This window comes from Perca flavescens, chromosome 23, assembly GCF_004354835.1.
Source record: "Perca flavescens isolate YP-PL-M2 chromosome 23, PFLA_1.0, whole genome shotgun sequence".
Classification (NCBI taxonomy): Eukaryota; Metazoa; Chordata; class Actinopteri; order Perciformes; family Percidae; genus Perca; species Perca flavescens.
In genome coordinates this window covers 12,200,244-12,218,018 of record NC_041353.1, presented here as the reverse complement: position 1 = coordinate 12,218,018, position 17,775 = coordinate 12,200,244, and the positions used below count along the sequence as shown (strand labels likewise).

General features: G+C 43.7%; 1 protein-coding gene across 1 annotated transcript in view; it reads right to left on the bottom strand.

Moving 5' to 3' along the window:
• plxna4 (plexin A4) overlaps window positions 1-17,775 on the bottom strand; it is a 256,842-nt gene that overhangs the window by 30,515 nt on the left and 208,552 nt on the right. The window contains exons 23-26 of the mRNA XM_028570912.1: window positions 13,178-13,244; window positions 12,027-12,173; window positions 7,618-7,777; window positions 3,883-3,986 (exon numbers count right to left, since the gene is read on the bottom strand). Coding sequence (XP_028426713.1) covers window positions 3,883-3,986; window positions 7,618-7,777; window positions 12,027-12,173; window positions 13,178-13,244 — 478 coding nt within the window. The remainder of the gene's footprint in view (window positions 1-3,882; window positions 3,987-7,617; window positions 7,778-12,026; window positions 12,174-13,177; window positions 13,245-17,775) is intronic.

Genomic DNA, 17,775 nt, shown 5'->3' with positions numbered 1-17,775 from the left:
ACTAATGTGTCTATTCTGTCTACATGAAATCTATGCAAACACTCCGTTTCAGAAAGAAGATGACACTTGGCCGGCACATCAGGTTTAATCTCGACCAAGTGTCACTGTTGTTGGTCACTTCCATGCCTCGCCCTGCCTCATTGTTACCCTTCACCTGACAGATAAGCTGTGGTGGCAGTGTGTGTGTGAGTGGGGGTCCCTGTCAGTTGAGGACTTGCACAACTAAATGGTTAGAAAAGCACTTTGACTGGATTGTCCATTAGATAGCTTTAGAGGAAATGGCGGAGGGGAGTTGAGAGGTCATCAGAGACAGCTACATACACTATAGATAGAGGGATGATGGGTGGTAAGAAAGAAATGTTTAATTTCAAATCTTGTGATTGGTTTCAATTTTGTGTCAATGACGTATTTCAGCATTGTTTTTGTCTACATTGGCTATGAAAAAGGGATGCAAACATCCATACCTTTTTTTGAAAGAGAAGATATGAATGCCTTCAAATAAAAGATGTATTATATCCATGATCCTGGATGCTAAGTCTCTGCAGATAGCAATCTTTTCATTTTTTTTCTTTTACTCCTTTCACTTAGCCTAGAAATCTAGACGCACCCTAGTGGCAGCAAATTTATTTTGCAGCCATGGGGGGTCTAGGCACTCTCTGTTGGCTTGCGAGCTGGAAAAACCAAACTCTGGTCAGGCCAATCACATCGTGTATAGAGTCGGTAGGCGGGCTTATGGCTGCTGCTGCTGGGAACAAAGGTCTTCTGGAAGACTTGGAGTTAAGCTTTTCTTTGAGAAAAGAACAAAGAACGCCACTGAAGTCATTCTTAAAAAAGGAAGATGTATTCAGAGTTTTGCCGACCGGATTAGGCAAAAGTTTAATCTATCAACTAGCTTCGCTACCTTCTTCGTTGCTCTGCCTGGTTGTAGTGCTATCCTATTACGTGTAGAGGGAATTTGAAAGACAACCGTTTATCCCGCCCCTCGGATTGAGCCCTGACAATGGTGAGTTCCCAGACCCAACATTTTGATGTGGGTCTGGCTTGTCAGGCTACCTTTCACTGTGAAAGCCAAAACTTTCCGAATCCTTTGTATTTCTAAAACTTCCAGACTTTAAAATTGTACTAAAATATGCAAGTTTAACACACATCTGTCAATGGTAATGATTTATAAAAGCTATGGGTGTCCCACACCATAGACCAAACATGGACCCCAGGGAAACATACTTTGACTCAAGTTCTTTAACATATATGTGTATTATATATCAACGCACACGTGGGCAATGATGGAGACACCTGGAGAGGCGTGATTGGGAGGAACGGCCTCCCTGATCTAAACCAGAGTGGGTGTTTGTTGTTGGACTTCTGTGCTAGTCATGGATTGTCTATAACGAACACCATGTTCGAACATAGGGATGCTCATAAGTGTACCTGGTACCAGAGCACCCTAGGCCGAAGGTCAATGATCGATTTCATAATCGTTTCATCTGATCTGAGGCCGTATGTTTTGGACACTCGGGTGAAGAGAGGGGCAGAGCTGTCAACCGATCACCATCTGGTGATGAGTTGGGTCAGAGGGTGGGGGAAGACTCTGGACAGACCTGGTAAGCCCAAACGTGTAGTGCGGGTAAATTGGGAACGTCTGGAGGAGGCCCCTGTCCAACAGACTTTCAACTCACACCTCCAGCGGAGCTTTTCGTGCATCCCTGTGGAGGCTGGGGGCATTGAACCCGAGTGGACAATGTTCAAAGTTTCCATTGCTGAAGCTGCGGCGAGGAGCTGTGGTCTTAGGGTCTTAGGTGCCTCAAGGGGCGGTAACCCACGAACACCGTGGTGGACACCGGTGGTCAGGGAAGCCGTCCGACTGAAGAAGGAGTCTTTCCGGGATATGTTATCCTGGAGGACTCCGGAGGCAGTTGCAGGGTACCGAAGGGCCCGAAGGGCTGCAGCCTCTGCCGTGAAAGAGGCAAAGCAGCGGGTGTGGGAGAAGTTTGGAGAAGACATGGAGAAGGACTTTCGGTCGGCACCAAAGTGCTTCTGGAAAACTGTTCGCCACCTCAGGAGGGGGAAGGGGAACCATCCAAGCTGTGTACAGTAAGGATGGGACACTGTTGACCTCAACTGAGGAGGTAATAGGGCGGTGGAAGGAGCACTTTGAGGAACTCCTGAATCCGACTAATACGCCCTCTATGTTAGAGGCAGAGCTGGAGGATAATGGGGGATTGTCGTCGATTTCCCAGGCGGAAGTCACTGATGTAGTCAAACAACTACACAGTAGCAAAGCCCCGGGGATTGATGAGATCCGTCCAGAAATGCTCAAGGCTCTGGGTGTGGAGGGGCTGTCCTGGTTGACACGCCTTTTCAACATTGCGTGGAAGTCTGGGACGGTGCCAAAGGAGTGGCAGACTGGGGTGGTGGTTCCCCTTTTTAAAAAGGGGGACCAGAGGGTGTGTGCCAATTATAGGGGTATCACACTTCTCAGCCTCCCTGGTAAAGTCTACTCCAAGGTGCTGGAAAGGAGGGTTCGGCCGATAGTCGAACCTCGGGTTGAGGAGGAACAATGCGGATTCCGTCCTGGTCGTGGAACAACGGACCAGCTCTTCACTCGCAAGGATCCTGGAGGGAGCCTGGGAGTATGCCCAACCGGTCTATATGTGTTTTGTGGATTTGGAGAAGGCGTATGACCGGGTCCCCCGGGAGATACTGTGGGAGGTGCTGCGGGAGTATGGGGTGAGGGGGTCTCTTCTCAGGGCCATCCAATCTCTGTACAACCAAAGCGAGAGCTGTGTCCGGGTTCTCGGTAGTAAGTCGGACTCGTTTCAGGTGAGGGTTGGCCTCCGCCAGGGCTGCGCTTTGTCACCAATCCTGTTTGTAGTATTTATGGACAGGATATCGAGGCGTAGTCGGGGTGGGAGGGGGTTGCAGTTTGGTGGGCTGGGGATCTCATCGCTGCTCTTTGCAGATGATGTGGTCCTGATGGCATCATCGGCCTGCGACCTTCAGCACTCACTGGATCGGTTCGCAACCGAGTGTGAAGCGGTTGGGATGAGGATCAGCACCTCTAAATCTGAGGCCATGGTTCTCAGCAGGAAACCGATGGAATGCCTTCTCCAGGTAGGGAATGAGTCCTTACCCCAAGTGAAGGAGTTCAAGTACCTTGGGGTTGTGTTCGCGAGTGAGGGGACAATGGAGCGGGAGATTGGTCGGAGAATCGGGCGCAGCGGGTGCGGTATTGCATTCAATCTATCGCACCGTTGTGGGACGAAAAGAGAGCTTAGCCAGAAGGCAAAGCTCTCGATCTACCGGTCAGTTTTCGTTCCTACCCTCACCTATGGTCATGAAGGCTGGGTCATGACCGAAAGAACGAGATCCAGGGTACAAGCGGCTGAAATGGGTTTCCTCAGGAGGGTGGCTGGCGTCTCCCTTAGAGATAGGGTGAGAAGCTCAGTCATCCGTGAGGAGCTCGGAGTAGAGCCGCTGCTCCTTTGCGTCGAAAGGAGCCAGTTGAGGTGGTTCGGGCATCTGGTAAGGATGCCCCCTGGGCGCCTCCCTAGGGAGGTGTTCCAGGCACGTCCAGCTGGGAGGAGGCCTCGGGGAAGACCCAGGACTAGGTGGAGGGATTATATCTCCAACCTGGCCTGGGAACGCCTCGATCCCCAGTCGGAGCTGGTTAATGTTGCTCGGGAAAGGGAAGTTTGGGGTCCCCTGCTGGAGCTGCTCCCCCCGCGACCCGACACCGGATAAGCGGACGAAGATGGATGGATGGATGGTGTATTATATATGTATGTTGTTATATATTGAGACTGGTAGTTTTTTCTTCTTCTTTTAGGCAATATAAGCAGGTTGCTGTTGTCCACCTTTTAGCAGATGCAGTCATAGTCTTACCTGGTAATGGTACAGCATGTTCAGTCTCTTCCAGTCACCTTCGATCTTAGTGGTGACGTCTTCATCCTGCAGGATCATGCGCTGTCCCCGACCCTGACGCCATTCTGCAATTGCAAGGGAGGGGAAAAAAACATCAAGATATTATTAACTATATTCACACTACTCCTTTGACAATATTTACTTTTTACTCAAAGATAAGATATCACAAAATCTTGACATGATGTTTGGTGTGCTGATATGCCTTTGGTACAAGAAACAATAAATTTCCACTTTCGAGGAAATTTGTGTTTTTAACCAGAGCAACAAATGAGACAGATTGGTTCTAAAGCTGCAGTGACATTCAATATGTCAAATATGTTGTGTAACTGGGAGTAAGAACATGTTGAAACATTCTGGTGGCACAAGTTTTACCTACAGGCATCTTTACCTTGTACCTAATTATATCATTCACATCATGTATACTGGCAACCTAATTCTCCCCAGGGATTAAAAAAAGGTTACTTTGTAATGCTAACCTTGTAATGAACACCAGAAAAAGCATTAGAAAATAAAGAAGAAACCATCACTCTTTTCTAATCAGTCTGCCAGAAAACCTGTTGTCACTATCTCCATCTTCTGCAGCTTTTCTTTGCTTTCTTTAGAACACTTATCTCACATTGTCATGAAAAGCCTGAATAGAATCAAAAAGAGGTGAAAACACTAACATCTTAAGAGTAGGAGTAAAAGAGAAAGGCAAAGAGATGTAGAACCAAAAGAGAAATAGCACACGTGACAGACAGTAACAACAGGCGAATTAAATGAATCACCCACTCTACTCTTTTTAGAATCAAGCTCTCCCTCTTAACTTCTTTCCATCTCTTTTGCTGGTGCGATCGATGGGTGTGATTACAGCTGCGTGCCCAGGGCTTTTGCACTTCTTTTCCCATTTGCGGCACTGGCTCTTAAGATCCGCTCTCTGAATGCGCTATTGGTCCCTGCTCTCCCTTTTAAGCCCCCTGCCTAGCTGCTCTTATTGTTATTGCTGGAAGCTTTGGTAGAAGCACACCAGACTCATATCCACGGCAGCAGTATATGGAGAAACTAGAAAGCTGCAAACCTAAAACGACACAGATTGCAGATCACCTCATCCCCATACTTTTCAAGAAGTAACATGAAGTGCATGTGACAGTGTCTTTCATTTTAACAGGACACAATTTAGATGACCTTACAACCAAATTACATCTACATTATATACACACAAGGCTTCCCCACATCTGTGCAACCTCAGCACAAAACAAACAAAAGCTTTAATCGAAACATCTCACAATACCCCAGAAACATTATCATAAGTGAAAAAGGAAAGTCATCTTAAAAACAAACAAGCAGATGATTCCTCTATTCTTTCTGCAGACATCATGGGCTTCATGAATATGTTATTGTGTCTGTGCTCCTTGCTGGGCTTCACACTAGCGTCAACCACTGTCATCTCCTATTTTGATCACAAACAGAAAAACAAAGCAGCAATCATTGTGGTGTATGACGAGGCCTGTCTTTGGAGGATCGACTAGAATGGTCTGCAGGAAATAAATATTCTCCTGTTGTTTTTGTCTATACAGTACACCTTCCCATAAAGATGCAAATGAGCGCTCGTCTCCAGTCGAAGCTCAGTAAACACATGAAGAAATGAGAAAAAAAGAATGGAATAAATAAAAGGATAAACTTGGTGTAAACCAGAGCAAACTGAGATTACTCAGATTCACAAATCCAGTGGTCGCTGAAGTAGGAAGAGAACAGTGTGTGTGTGTGTGTGTGTGTGTGTGTGTGTGTGTGTGTTTGTGTGTGTGTGTGTGTGTGTGTGTAAACTTGCATTTTAGACTCATACACAGCCAAAGAGACAAGGGGTTTGGGAAGTGTATGGAAGCTGATGGTGAGAAGGAGGGTGAAGGTGACTGTTGTACTCCACAGAGATGCTTGGCACACATTTGCTACTGCTAACACACACACACAGGGCCTAGCTTCTATGTTCCCGGGCCACATCTTCTCTGAAGGATTGCAGCAGAGGGGAATCAAGAACAGTATCTGGGATAACAACACTCCTGGCCAAGGGGACAAGCCTTCCACAACCTCATTATTCTTTTCAGCCATTGCAATCTACAAGTCTGTGTATCTGTTTGTGTATGTTTTTATGGTTTTATGTGTGTGTGTGTAGGTGTGTGTGTGTGTGTGTGTGTCAGAGATCACTAGAGCCAATGATATTACCTGTATAGTGTACATAGAGCACATTTCTTCTACTTAAAAGTGTGTCATCATAACAAATCCATCAAATGGAAGACCTGTTTCCAGCAATCTAACATTCATCAACATGCTAATCACAACAGCATGACTTGCAAATTACACAAATTGCACGTTGGATATGTACTGTATACACATGTTTTCTTGTAAGCTTGCATTTACTCATCCTCCCTCTCTTACTCATACTCACAATCACACACATACAGATCGAGTGGCCAACTAACTGACAATTTCCAATTCCCTTTCATGATAAAACAATAACAGAACAACACATCCTGCCCAATGGGGGCAATAAAACAATTTTATCCAGGAGTGTCGTCAAAAGGCTAAACCAATCTCTTCACTTAGCTATCACACAGGCATATTCCCTACGGTAGCCCATCTTAAATCTAGGGTTGGTTACAAATATTCTATTACAAACACACAACAGGGGCCTAGAAAATCCATCTGGCAATATTAAACCATAAAAAGCATAGTGCATGGTGCAGAGACAGCCTGTAGATATCGGCAGACAAACAATCATGGATAATATTGTGCTCACAAGCATGTCTGTGTACATGTACTGTACACAAACAAACAAACACACACACACACACACACACACACACACACACACACACACACACACACACACACACACACACACACACACACACACACACACACACACACACACACAAGCTATACCAAACCCCCTGATCACTAGACTGTCTTGCAGAGAAGGTATATCATTGCACCCTTTACTGGGAGTAATTTGCAAATATATTAGACCCAAGTTGGATACAATTGACATACCTAAGAAATACAATTACACAACTCAGGGAAAATAACTACAAACTGCAGTTGCTCATAGGGGTCATAAATAGCAACAAAGGCATATATTCATATAATCAAGTCTTTCATACAAATCCTAACCTACTTGGAAAGAAAGAAAGAAAGAAAGAAAGAAAGAAAGAAAGAAAGAAAGAAAGAAAGAAAGAAAGAAAGAGAGAAAGAAAGAAAGAAAGGGCACTAGAGAAATGATTTTGTAGGGAAGAGATCACTAAGCGTCTCGATTGATTAGCTAATCAATCATCTGACTCAGACGCTAGTCGACAAGAGAGTCGATCAATGGGAAGTTTGGGGAGGGGAGAGACCAATCTCAGACATCTGAGCCAGGATGTCGAGTCTCCCGAGGTTGAAAAGAAAGCTACTTCAGTATATCTAAGAAGACTTGTACTTTTTAAGAGGGGCGTGGGAGGGGTGGGGAAGCCTTGGTAAAAATCAATGAGTTTCTAAGTTCAGGCACATAGATGGGAAAGACTGCATGGTTAGAAATGTTTTGACAAATCATAAAATAAAAAAAATAAAAAACTATAAATCAACGCGTAAATACATTAAAAAGGGCATAACTCTTCAACAGCCAGTCATGACAGGACTAGACGGAAAAACATTATTTATATATAACACGACAAAGATTTGTACCTAGGTCCATGTCCGAGGCTTTTAGACGGTGGGAGTGTGGGACGTTCTTGTAGATGGCATCCAGGATCTTCTCCTTCACCTGGCTGATGGTATCACAGTTCAGCACCTTCACCTGGATCTCTGGGCTTTTCTCATTCTCTGGATGGATGCAGTTCACCACCTTGAGCAGAAATAATAACAAGACTGCCACTGTAAGGTGTAGCCTGAAATCTGTGGTATTATTTTTAATTCACTTTAATTATCCAAAGACTCAAAGATTGTGTATTGGACTGGTGCTGTTCCAGCTGCAAGATAACCTTTGACCCAACTCTCTTTGTGAACTTTCCTCTGTGGGTGAAGTTGAAACCACGAAGACAGTGAATTGACTGCTATTGGATAAAACGTGCATTTGCATTTCCAGATTTAAAACAGATGTAAAAACACTCTAAATCAAGCATTTCCACCTAGTTCACTTTGGAGAAACAGCCCTTTCCACCTTAGCAAAAAGGTTCACAACTGTATATCTCTTGATCAATCAAGCAACTCTGGGTTTTTCTTTGATCGACCAAAGCTAGCCTAATCAGGAAGCCACAGATAGTTATTCCTTTTCTTGTTGCCTTCCAAACTTTATCTTTTTGTTATTATTTTCAAGTATATAAATATGCATTGTAGTGTCCAAAGTCACACTACTTCTAGTATTCATGAAGAACTTCTGTTTCAAACTGATAAATGTAGACTGATGTAACATTTCCATTGATTATATTAGATTATTCTGATTCCTAATGTCACAGCTCTTCTTGCTATTTTTGCCATATTAAAAGTATGCTTACAAGAAGATGTATTATCAAAGAATTGCTTTAATGTGCTGATTAAATCTTTACCCCTTATAACCCTTGATGTATTCATTAATGTACAGTATCTCACAAAAGTGAGTACACCCCTCACATTTTAGTAAATATTTCATTATATCTTTTCATGATATAATGAATCTTTTAATCTTTTTATATGCATAGTATTCAGGATACTATGCATCCTGATAAAGTTCCCTTGGTCTTTGGAATTAAAATAGCCCCACATCATCACATACCCTTCACCATACCTAGAGATTGGCATGGTTTTATGTCAGTTAGCCTAATAGCTGTTTGATTTGCATTGAGAGATGATTTTATGGAAAGTATCCCATGCCAATCTCTAGGTATGGTGAAGGGCATGTGATGATGTGGGGCTATTTTAATTCCAAAGGCCAAGGGAACTTTATCAGGATGCATAGTATCCTGGATCCATGAAATAACTGGCCATTACACATACAAATCTGCCTGCCTCTATGGGAATTTAACATAGGGGTGTACTGACTTTTGTTGCCAGCGGTTTAGACATTAATGGCTGTATGTTGAGTTATTTTGAGGGGACTGCACATTTACACTGTTATACAAGCTGTAAACTTAATACTTTACATTGTAGCAAAGTGTTCTTCAGTGGTGTCCCATTAAAAGATATAAAGAAATATTTACTAAAATGAGAGGTGTACTCACTTTTGTGAGATATTGTATATTATGCAAGATGTGTGTAAAGTGATGCTGTTTAACCTTTCCTGTTTAGGTTATCTATAGGCCATGTTATAATGCTAATCCAGTATTATAAATTAGCGATAGGAAAATATAATGTTCTAAGCGTACAAATTTAGTTTAATAACTATTCCTTTAGTTTCTCTAATAAAGAAGTTTGTAACTTAAAACTCCAAGGAGGAGGAGAGAAGAAGAACTCTGCTCCTTCCTTTGAGGACAGCTCATCAGAAACTGCCAGTCTAAAAGTTGACACCAACCATGATCTTGAGTACGTTACACATACGTTATATGTTAAATTTGATAATTTAATCCATTCAATTTGGGGGAGTGCCTACTCCAGGTAGGGAATGAGTCCTTACCCCAAGTGAAGGAGTTCAAGTACCTTGGGGTTTTGTACGTGAGTGAGGGGACAATGGAGCGGGAGATTGATCGGAGAATCGGCGCAGCGGGTGCGGTATTACATTCAATTTATCGCATCGTTGTGACGAAAAGAGAGCTGAGCCAGAAGGCAAAGCTCTCGATCTACCGGTCAGTTTTTGTTCCTACCCTCACCTATGGTCATGAAGGCTGGGTCATGACCGAAAGAACGAGATCCAGGGTACAAGCGGCCAAAATGGGTTTCTTCAGGAGGGTGGCTGGCGTCTCCCTTAGAGATAGGGTGAGAAGCTCAGTCATCCGTGAGGAGCTCGGAGTAGAGCCGCTGCTCCTTCGCGTCGAAAGGAGCCAGTTGAGGTGGTTCGGGCATCTGGTAAGGATGCCCCCTGGGCGCCTCCCTAGGGAGGTGTTCCAGGCACGTCCAGCTGGGAGGAGGCCTCGGGTAAGACCCAGGACTAGGTGGAGGGATTATATCTCCAACCTGGCCTGGGAACGCCGATCCCCAGTCGGAGCTGGTTAATGTTGCTCGGGAAAGGGAAGTTTGGGGTCCCCTGCTGGAGCTGCTCCCCCCGCGACCCGACACCGGATAAGCGGACGAAGATGGATGGATGGAATTTGAGCATCTTCGGCTCAGAAAAATCAATGTGGTGCCCTATTTTCACGAGTGCAAATGATTATTAATTTATTAGTGATTAAAGATTAATATCCAATATTAATATTCAATATTAATATCCGAAATCCAATACACATGTAGACTATTTATGCTACAAAGGGGAGTATGGCAGCAAACTGCCAGTGAAACACATCCCAAGTGTTGACTTTTGTTTTTTTAAAAGACAACCTTTGTTATATTTTACCTGTGGAAAATATATTGTTTGTGTATCAATAGGAAAGGACTTTTGCAATATTTGTAACTGTAGTCAACTTCGAAAGATAAAAGCATGTTACCAAGTTGATTTAGTACAAAGGCTAAAGTGTGCTACATCTAATGCATGTTTAATCTTTTGTAGAGAAGATGTATGTGTGTTTTATGTGTAATGTTGTTTACACTGTCGATTGGTTCTCAATGGAACTGAAATAATGTTGTGCTCGCCAAAGGGCCTTTGAGTGAATTGCAGGAAAAGAAAGGTCATTCATCAGGGAAACTGCTTTTTCCTCAGAGCTTGAAGAGAGACAGCAATGTGCTACCTTAATTGATGAGCAGTAAACCAGCTAATTATACTATTATTAGCATATTCATCAGTACTGTCTCCAGGTGTTGGTAGATTTACGTAAATTACAAGATGAGCACAAATACACATTACAAATTAGAGGGTTATGTGTTATCTTTCTATCTAAAAGTTTGGTTTCTTGACATGGTCCATCCATCCATCTTCTTCCGCTTATCCGGTGTCGGGTCGCGGGGGGAGCAGCTCCAGCAGGGGACCCCAAACTTCCCTTTCCCGAGCAACATTAACCAGCTCCGACTGGGGGATCCTGAGGCGTTCCCAGGCCAGGTTGGAGATATAATCCCTCCACCTAGTCCTGGGTCTTCCCCGAGGCCTCCTCCCAGCTGGACGTGCCTGGAACACCTCCCTAGGGAGGCGTCCAGGGGGCATCCTTACCAGATGCCCAAACCACCTCAACTGGCTCCTTTCGACGCAAAGGAGCAGCGGCTCTACTCCGAGCTCCTCACGGATGACTGAGCTTCTCACCCTATCTCTAAGGGAGACGCCAGCCACCCTCCTGAGGAAACCCATTTCGGCAGCTTGTACCCTGGATCTCGTTCTTTCGGTCATGACCCAGCCTTCATGACCATAGGTGAGGGTAGGAACGAAAACTGACCGGTAGATCGAGAGCTTTGCCTTCTGGCTCAGCTCTCTTTTCGTCACAACGGTGCGATAGATTGAATGCAATACCGCACCCGCTGCGCCGATTCTTGACATGGTATATTGTGGAAAAAGGTGGTAAGTGGAGTATTGGTGTTTCAGTTGTAAAAGGCCAATCTGAAGCAAATTTCCAGGATGTTTTATAGTTTTGTCTCTATCACAGTTCACAATGGACATTGATAAGAGTATTCAAAAATCTGTTTTCCAGAATGCAGAGTACAAACAGATGTGACACTAAAAAAGAAATACAGAAGGACTAAACAGTGTCAGAGTTTCCCCTGTGCAAACAAACATGTCAGAATTGAGGGAAGACAACAACAGACAGACTATGGGAATAAACAAGAGGTTCCAGAAGGAGAGAGCTTCAGCATCAGACATATACACATGCATAGTCTCTTTCCTTCCTTCCCATCCCAAAGCCCTGCTCGTTTCGGTGACAGCTCCAGTGAGGTTGCCACTCCTGTGCCCCCTGCATGTCAAGCGTGACAACGACAACTTTATGTACCGTTGCTCATCTCATGACCGACAACCCATAACCACCCTTTTTCTCTCCTCTTGTCCCTGTGAGCATATTAAGTGTCCCTGCTTAGCCCTTAGACCCCTGGGCCAGTGAACCCCTTACCAGCGTCTTGTAGTCAATCTGTTGTCTGATGAGCTTGTCCTCACTGAGCGAGTAGCGTGCTTCTCCTGTGATGGAGTCAATGGGGCCTTTCTCCATCTGCTGCTTGATGGCACAGAAAAGGGAGAAGAGAGGTTCGCCTGCACACTCCTGCAAAGAGATTTAGAGAGAGAGCAACAGAGAAAAAGTTGGGAGGGAGGAAGAAATCTTTGAAGCCATTTCTACACTTGACTCACTGACAGCAAAGATTAAGATTTTATATTATATTATTATTATATTATATATATTTATTGCTTTTTGTTATGTTTTCCAGGCTGCCTTTCCTCCAGAGTTGCTGAGCAAGACTAATATCATGTCCTAAACTTTATCGTTCCCCTAAATTAAAGACAATTGTACCACCTATCAAAAAATAAACTTTGCTGAAAGGAAGCCAGAGTTTGGCGAAGATTTAATGGATAAACAGCGAAAAATATAATATAAAATTGAATCTTGAATACACCATCTTCTTCCCATCTGAAAATACTGTTGCTTATTAAACTGAAGAGATTGGCCTTTATCTTGTTTTTATTTCCCTCACTGCTGCAGTAAAGCGATGAGTGGATATATTGAGGAGAAAAACAGCATGATGGTGAACTTTCAAGTTTGACTCAAGGCTGGAGAGGAGTGGTGGATCTTGCTTTTAATGTAATGTAATGTAATAGTGGCACCCTATGGAGTAGGTATGCCTCCTTAATGGCACATCCACATTAGCATACATGCTAGCTAAAAAAGGACAACAAATTCTCTAATGAATCTTAGAGGTAGTTCTGACAGGAAGACTGGCTTTTAATGGAGACTAGTAGATGCAAAAAATATTTTTGAATACTATAAAAACGATAGTAATATTCATGTTCCAAATAATCCCTTAAATAGAGCTCTGCTTTAGTTCAAAGTTTACATACTGCCATGAAGAAGTAGGCTTCTTCGTTTATTTTTGAGGACGTTTTACAGCCCCAAAAATACACGAGAGAGAACTAATGGATGTCAATCAAAATTACTTGCTAAAGTATCCAATCAATTCGCAAATTGAAGCGTAAAAAAACGTTGAGGCTAGAACTAAACTACTTGTGGAGCTTAAACTGTTCAGTCAAGTTGAAAACAAATATTAGAGGTACCTTCAGAAACTTGTAGAGGAGGAATGTAAACCAGTTTGTCAGCATTTTCTCTGCAACAGACTCAGTCCTGCAAACATATAGACACAAAGCACATAATGATCATATGATCCCCATGCTCTTATTACCATCATAAATATTTAACGTCATCATATATTCTAGATAAATGATGTCCGCTGCTAATGAATAGGCTTTCGTTACACAAATAATTGCAAAGACAAGAATTGAGAAAGCCTTTGCGCATATGATGGCCTTTGAGACAATCTTTCGGCTGGCTTTTATGCTCAAGCACGCCAAGGGCAGCTCGTCTACGGCAGTGGGGATTATAATATGAGGAAAAGCAATTAAAAGCCTTTATTTGATCCCAGTGGATTGATGTCGTTAGGGGCTGGAGCGGCTCTGTAATAACACTGGCCTCATTATCAAGCGCTCCCTTGCCTATTCACTGGACTAACACTTGATCCATGCACAATAGAAAGTGAATGAATACATCTCCCTCTCTTTCTCTGCCTGGCATCCATGCTCCACTGGTGTGGCAAAATGGTGTGTCTCCGCGTTTGTGTGTGTGTGCGTATGTGTTGGCCTGGGCCAACAGTGTGATTGATCCCGTGTGAATGACTAATCTGCATACATAATAACAACAGCGGCGGTGGTGAGGGGAGAAAGAGGAGAGGATCGGATATCCTTTGAAAACAATCTTCTTGACCAGCAGCATGGGTGTGTGCTTAATCTGTCAGAACACCTCAAACACACACACCCACACACCCCTCCCTCTGCTTTCAATGAGCAACTACCATAGGCATCAATATTTCAGGATTAGTGTTCTGTGTGTGTGTGTGTGTGTGTGTGTGTGTAGGTTTTGTCCCGTGTTTCAGCTGCCACCTGCAGCCCTCCCACCTTTCACCATTCAGACAGCCTCTTTAAGGGGCTCCACACTGAGGCATGAGGGGGATATAATGTCCGCTGTGCCAGTGGGCTGGCCTGGCACCCCCCGCCAACACTGGCACAACACCTGGGGGGGATTAACTTCCTGCCTCTCACTGTGCCCGCACTTTTATATTGCCACCCCTCCCGCTCTTCCTCCGTCCACAGATCCAAGGGTCAACAAGGTCACTTTTCATCTTTTCTTTCATGTGTTCTTGCTGTCTTCCTCCCTCCCTCTGGCTTCCCCACTCTGGATCCTGTAATCATACACACTTCCAAATCCTCTCCATTTCCACAAATGTAGCCCATCTATCATAAGGATGAAAGAAGCATGGAGAAAGGAGGAGGTGCACAGGAAAGGAAGGAGGAAGGGAGCAGTGGGAAAGGAAAATGAAGAAATGAATGCTAAGAAATGGCTTGGCTGAGTCTTCCGTGCCCTTTTATTCTTTTAAACTTCTCTTTCCTTACTCACTTCCAATAGATTGTGTTTTTGTGTGCCTGTGTAAGTGGACAAGTGTGGTGCTGTTTTAAGGCTAGCGTGCAAAAAGCACAAATTAATCCCACTGTGTATGTATTCAGAAATTACCATGTGTGCTGACTTTATTCTGTGTGTGTGTGTGTGTGTGTGTGTGTGTGTGTGTGTGTGTGTGTGTGTGTGTGTGCGTGCGTGCGTGTGCATGTGTGTGTGCATGCTTCTGGCAGCAGGTACCGGCCCTGCTGTAATAAGAAGTCTTGGCACAGCCTCGCCAATTTGCTTATGCTCATTCTCGATCACAGCACAGTGTATTGAGAACAAGGATACAAATGGCACTGTGACAGAGCTGCTTTAAGATCTAAAGTTAGCATTGGGTATTACAAGTTTCAAACAATGTTCTCCAAACCTCTCCTCAGCTGCTACTCAAAACACAACGCAACCTATGTCTGGGTTAATGCAATGAAATGTGCCGTGGCGTGTTGGCATTGACTGCCTTGCCTACTTGGCAGCTGGTCAGAGGGGCAGTGGGCATTGAGAATGATCTAGAGCAGAGGGGACCTGGCAGTGCTTAGTTCCCCCTGATTACCAAGGTAGGGTTGAAAGGAATTTGTGCTTCATCACACATTTAACATTTTGGTCGGCCATTGCTGCCAGTAAAATGTATTTGTGTATCTGTATAAAATGGGCACTTTCTGAAAAACCGTTCTTTCCTGGAGAACTGTGAATCTTTGATGGTAAATGTGAGCATAAAATCGACCACAACAAAGCCACCATGATACAGTTCTACTGTAAGTAATCCCGCTCTTCTTTGCCCATCTAATAATCAATCAAAAATAAATCTATCTTGCCTTTGTCCTTTACTGATATTTCTTTGATTTACACTTTAGAATCATCCCTCACTGCAATGCAATTTCTTACAGATATTTTGTGGATTAATGTCAAATGTTTTTTTCCCAGTAATCAAGCATCTTCAAATGCTTATTTTGTTTGACCAACAATTTCTCATATTTAAGAAGTTGCAAGAGTATGTTGTGTTATGTTATGTTCAGTAACATAAAAAACAAAGAGATTAAAAAGAAGCAAAGGCAGCTGTGTTAACCGAACATGTAAGAGAGTCTTGCTTGGTTTCAGACAGCACAGCTTGAGATCAGACATTTCTTTACCTCCTGGTGAGGAAGATTGGTCATCATATGTGTCAAATACTATGTGTCAAAGTGACGGCTAACTGTGGACACCAACTTGTTGATGCATACATGCATATGCAGACATTTATTCTGTCTATTACTCACACCTAAACAAACACATTTTTTCTTTCACCAGAGATATTCTTAGACTTAAACAAGGGCCTCTTTTACCCTGTGTGATGATTGTGTGTCTGCGTTGGAGCCAAAGCAAGGTTGTAATCAACCCAAGAAGATATTGAGCTTTCATATTTTGAACAATATCAAAACTGCTATTTTGATACAACAACTGCAGCCAAACTAAACTTAAGGCTATGCATGATGGGATGAGGGATGGTGGCAGGGGGAGGCGAGTGAGAGGTGGAGGAATGGAGGGAAGAGAGGAGATACAGGAGGAAAATGCAGCAAGGAATACAACAGATGGTTGTGGAAGGCTCTCGTTAGTTAGCTTGCCTTGTGGTTGTGTTTCAGAACAGGTTGAGATGGGACAGATGGAAGGATGTGTGTTTGTGTCTGGAGAGACAGGAAAAAGACACACACACACACACACACACACACACACACACACACACACACACACACACACACACACGTAAACACACAGACTTCTTGGAAGAGGAGGCAGTGGGTAGCCATGCTCAGATGCTGTGCCAGAGACACCCTGCTCACACACTTTAAGCATTGATTTAGCAATCAAGAAAACAGGGGAGGGGAAAAGGAGGGGAGGAAGAGCTGGGAATATAGATTGAGAGAGCGGGTATAAAATAAAGATGGGGATGGGGTGACACAAGTTACACAAGCTTCAGAACTGAAGACAAATAGAGGAGAGAGTGGAGGAAAGTGAGCAGAGGCAGGTAGTGAGGGAAAATAACACTCAAAATGAGTAAACGTGGTGAAAGAAAGAAAGAAAAAAGTGAGAGAACAGACAGAAGAAATTAAGGGGAAGAAGAAGAGACGTAGGGGTGCTACTGTATCTTTACAGACAAGATTAAACTTCATCTTCACAGCCTTATGCCTGTGTATCTGGGCTATTTCAACTGCTATACAAGGACACGCCAGTCAGCCCACACTATAGGGTGGCGTAGCTTGCTCACACTGCCTCATCAGATCTGAAATGCATGGTGGGATGTTGAAGGACTAACAAGCGCATCCAAGGAGGAAGAATGAGACAAAGAAAGTGGCAATCACCATCATGTGTATGACAAATTTGCAATCAAACTGCATGTGCATTTGTTGTAAACATGTGCTCTCTCTCCAGTGCTGGCTGAATGCGATGGCATTTCCCTAGGTTTTCCTTCTCCCTCACCTTTGATGACAATGGAGGAGGAAGAGAAGGAATGTGGAGTGAAAGTGTGATCCAAGACAGTGTGTTGTATTTGGACTGTGCTTGAAGAACAGTTGTTGGTTTGTTCTAAATTTACTATCAAATCCAATTCTGACAAGACATAAATCAACATTATGTAGGTATAGCACATACAAGGCACTGGTGAGATGGAACCTCAGTGATCAAAGAGCTGATTTCACTACTTGCCTCCATGGCCCAGCAGTCAGCTTTCCTTGGTGACACAGCTTTAAGTGTCTTCATTGTCCTTGACTACCTCTCCCTGTCTCTGCTCTACATGCCATCTCTTGTGTTGTATCTAGTGCCAGGAACAGCAGTTACTCCATTGTTTAGTGGCTGCACCATGCTCGGTCAGCTCTGGTAGCAATTAATCATGCCTCCTGCCCAGACAGCATTAATCTCTCTCTGCATCACCAAGTAGCGCCTAAACTTTGCTTTCATGAGATGAATATGCCCACTGTCTTTTGGATGGTACAAGGACAGCATTCATGACAGTCCTCTTTGCATATCAATATATTCTTGTCGTAGTTGTTTGGATTTATTGGTAGAAAGGAGGTTTTAGCCAGAGGGAACATTTTAATTTTAATTGAAAGGAGGCAGACAAATTAATTTGTGACATGCCTGTCAAATCATCTGGGGGTATCAAGACTTGACCTGCGCCCCCCAAGCAAAACGACAT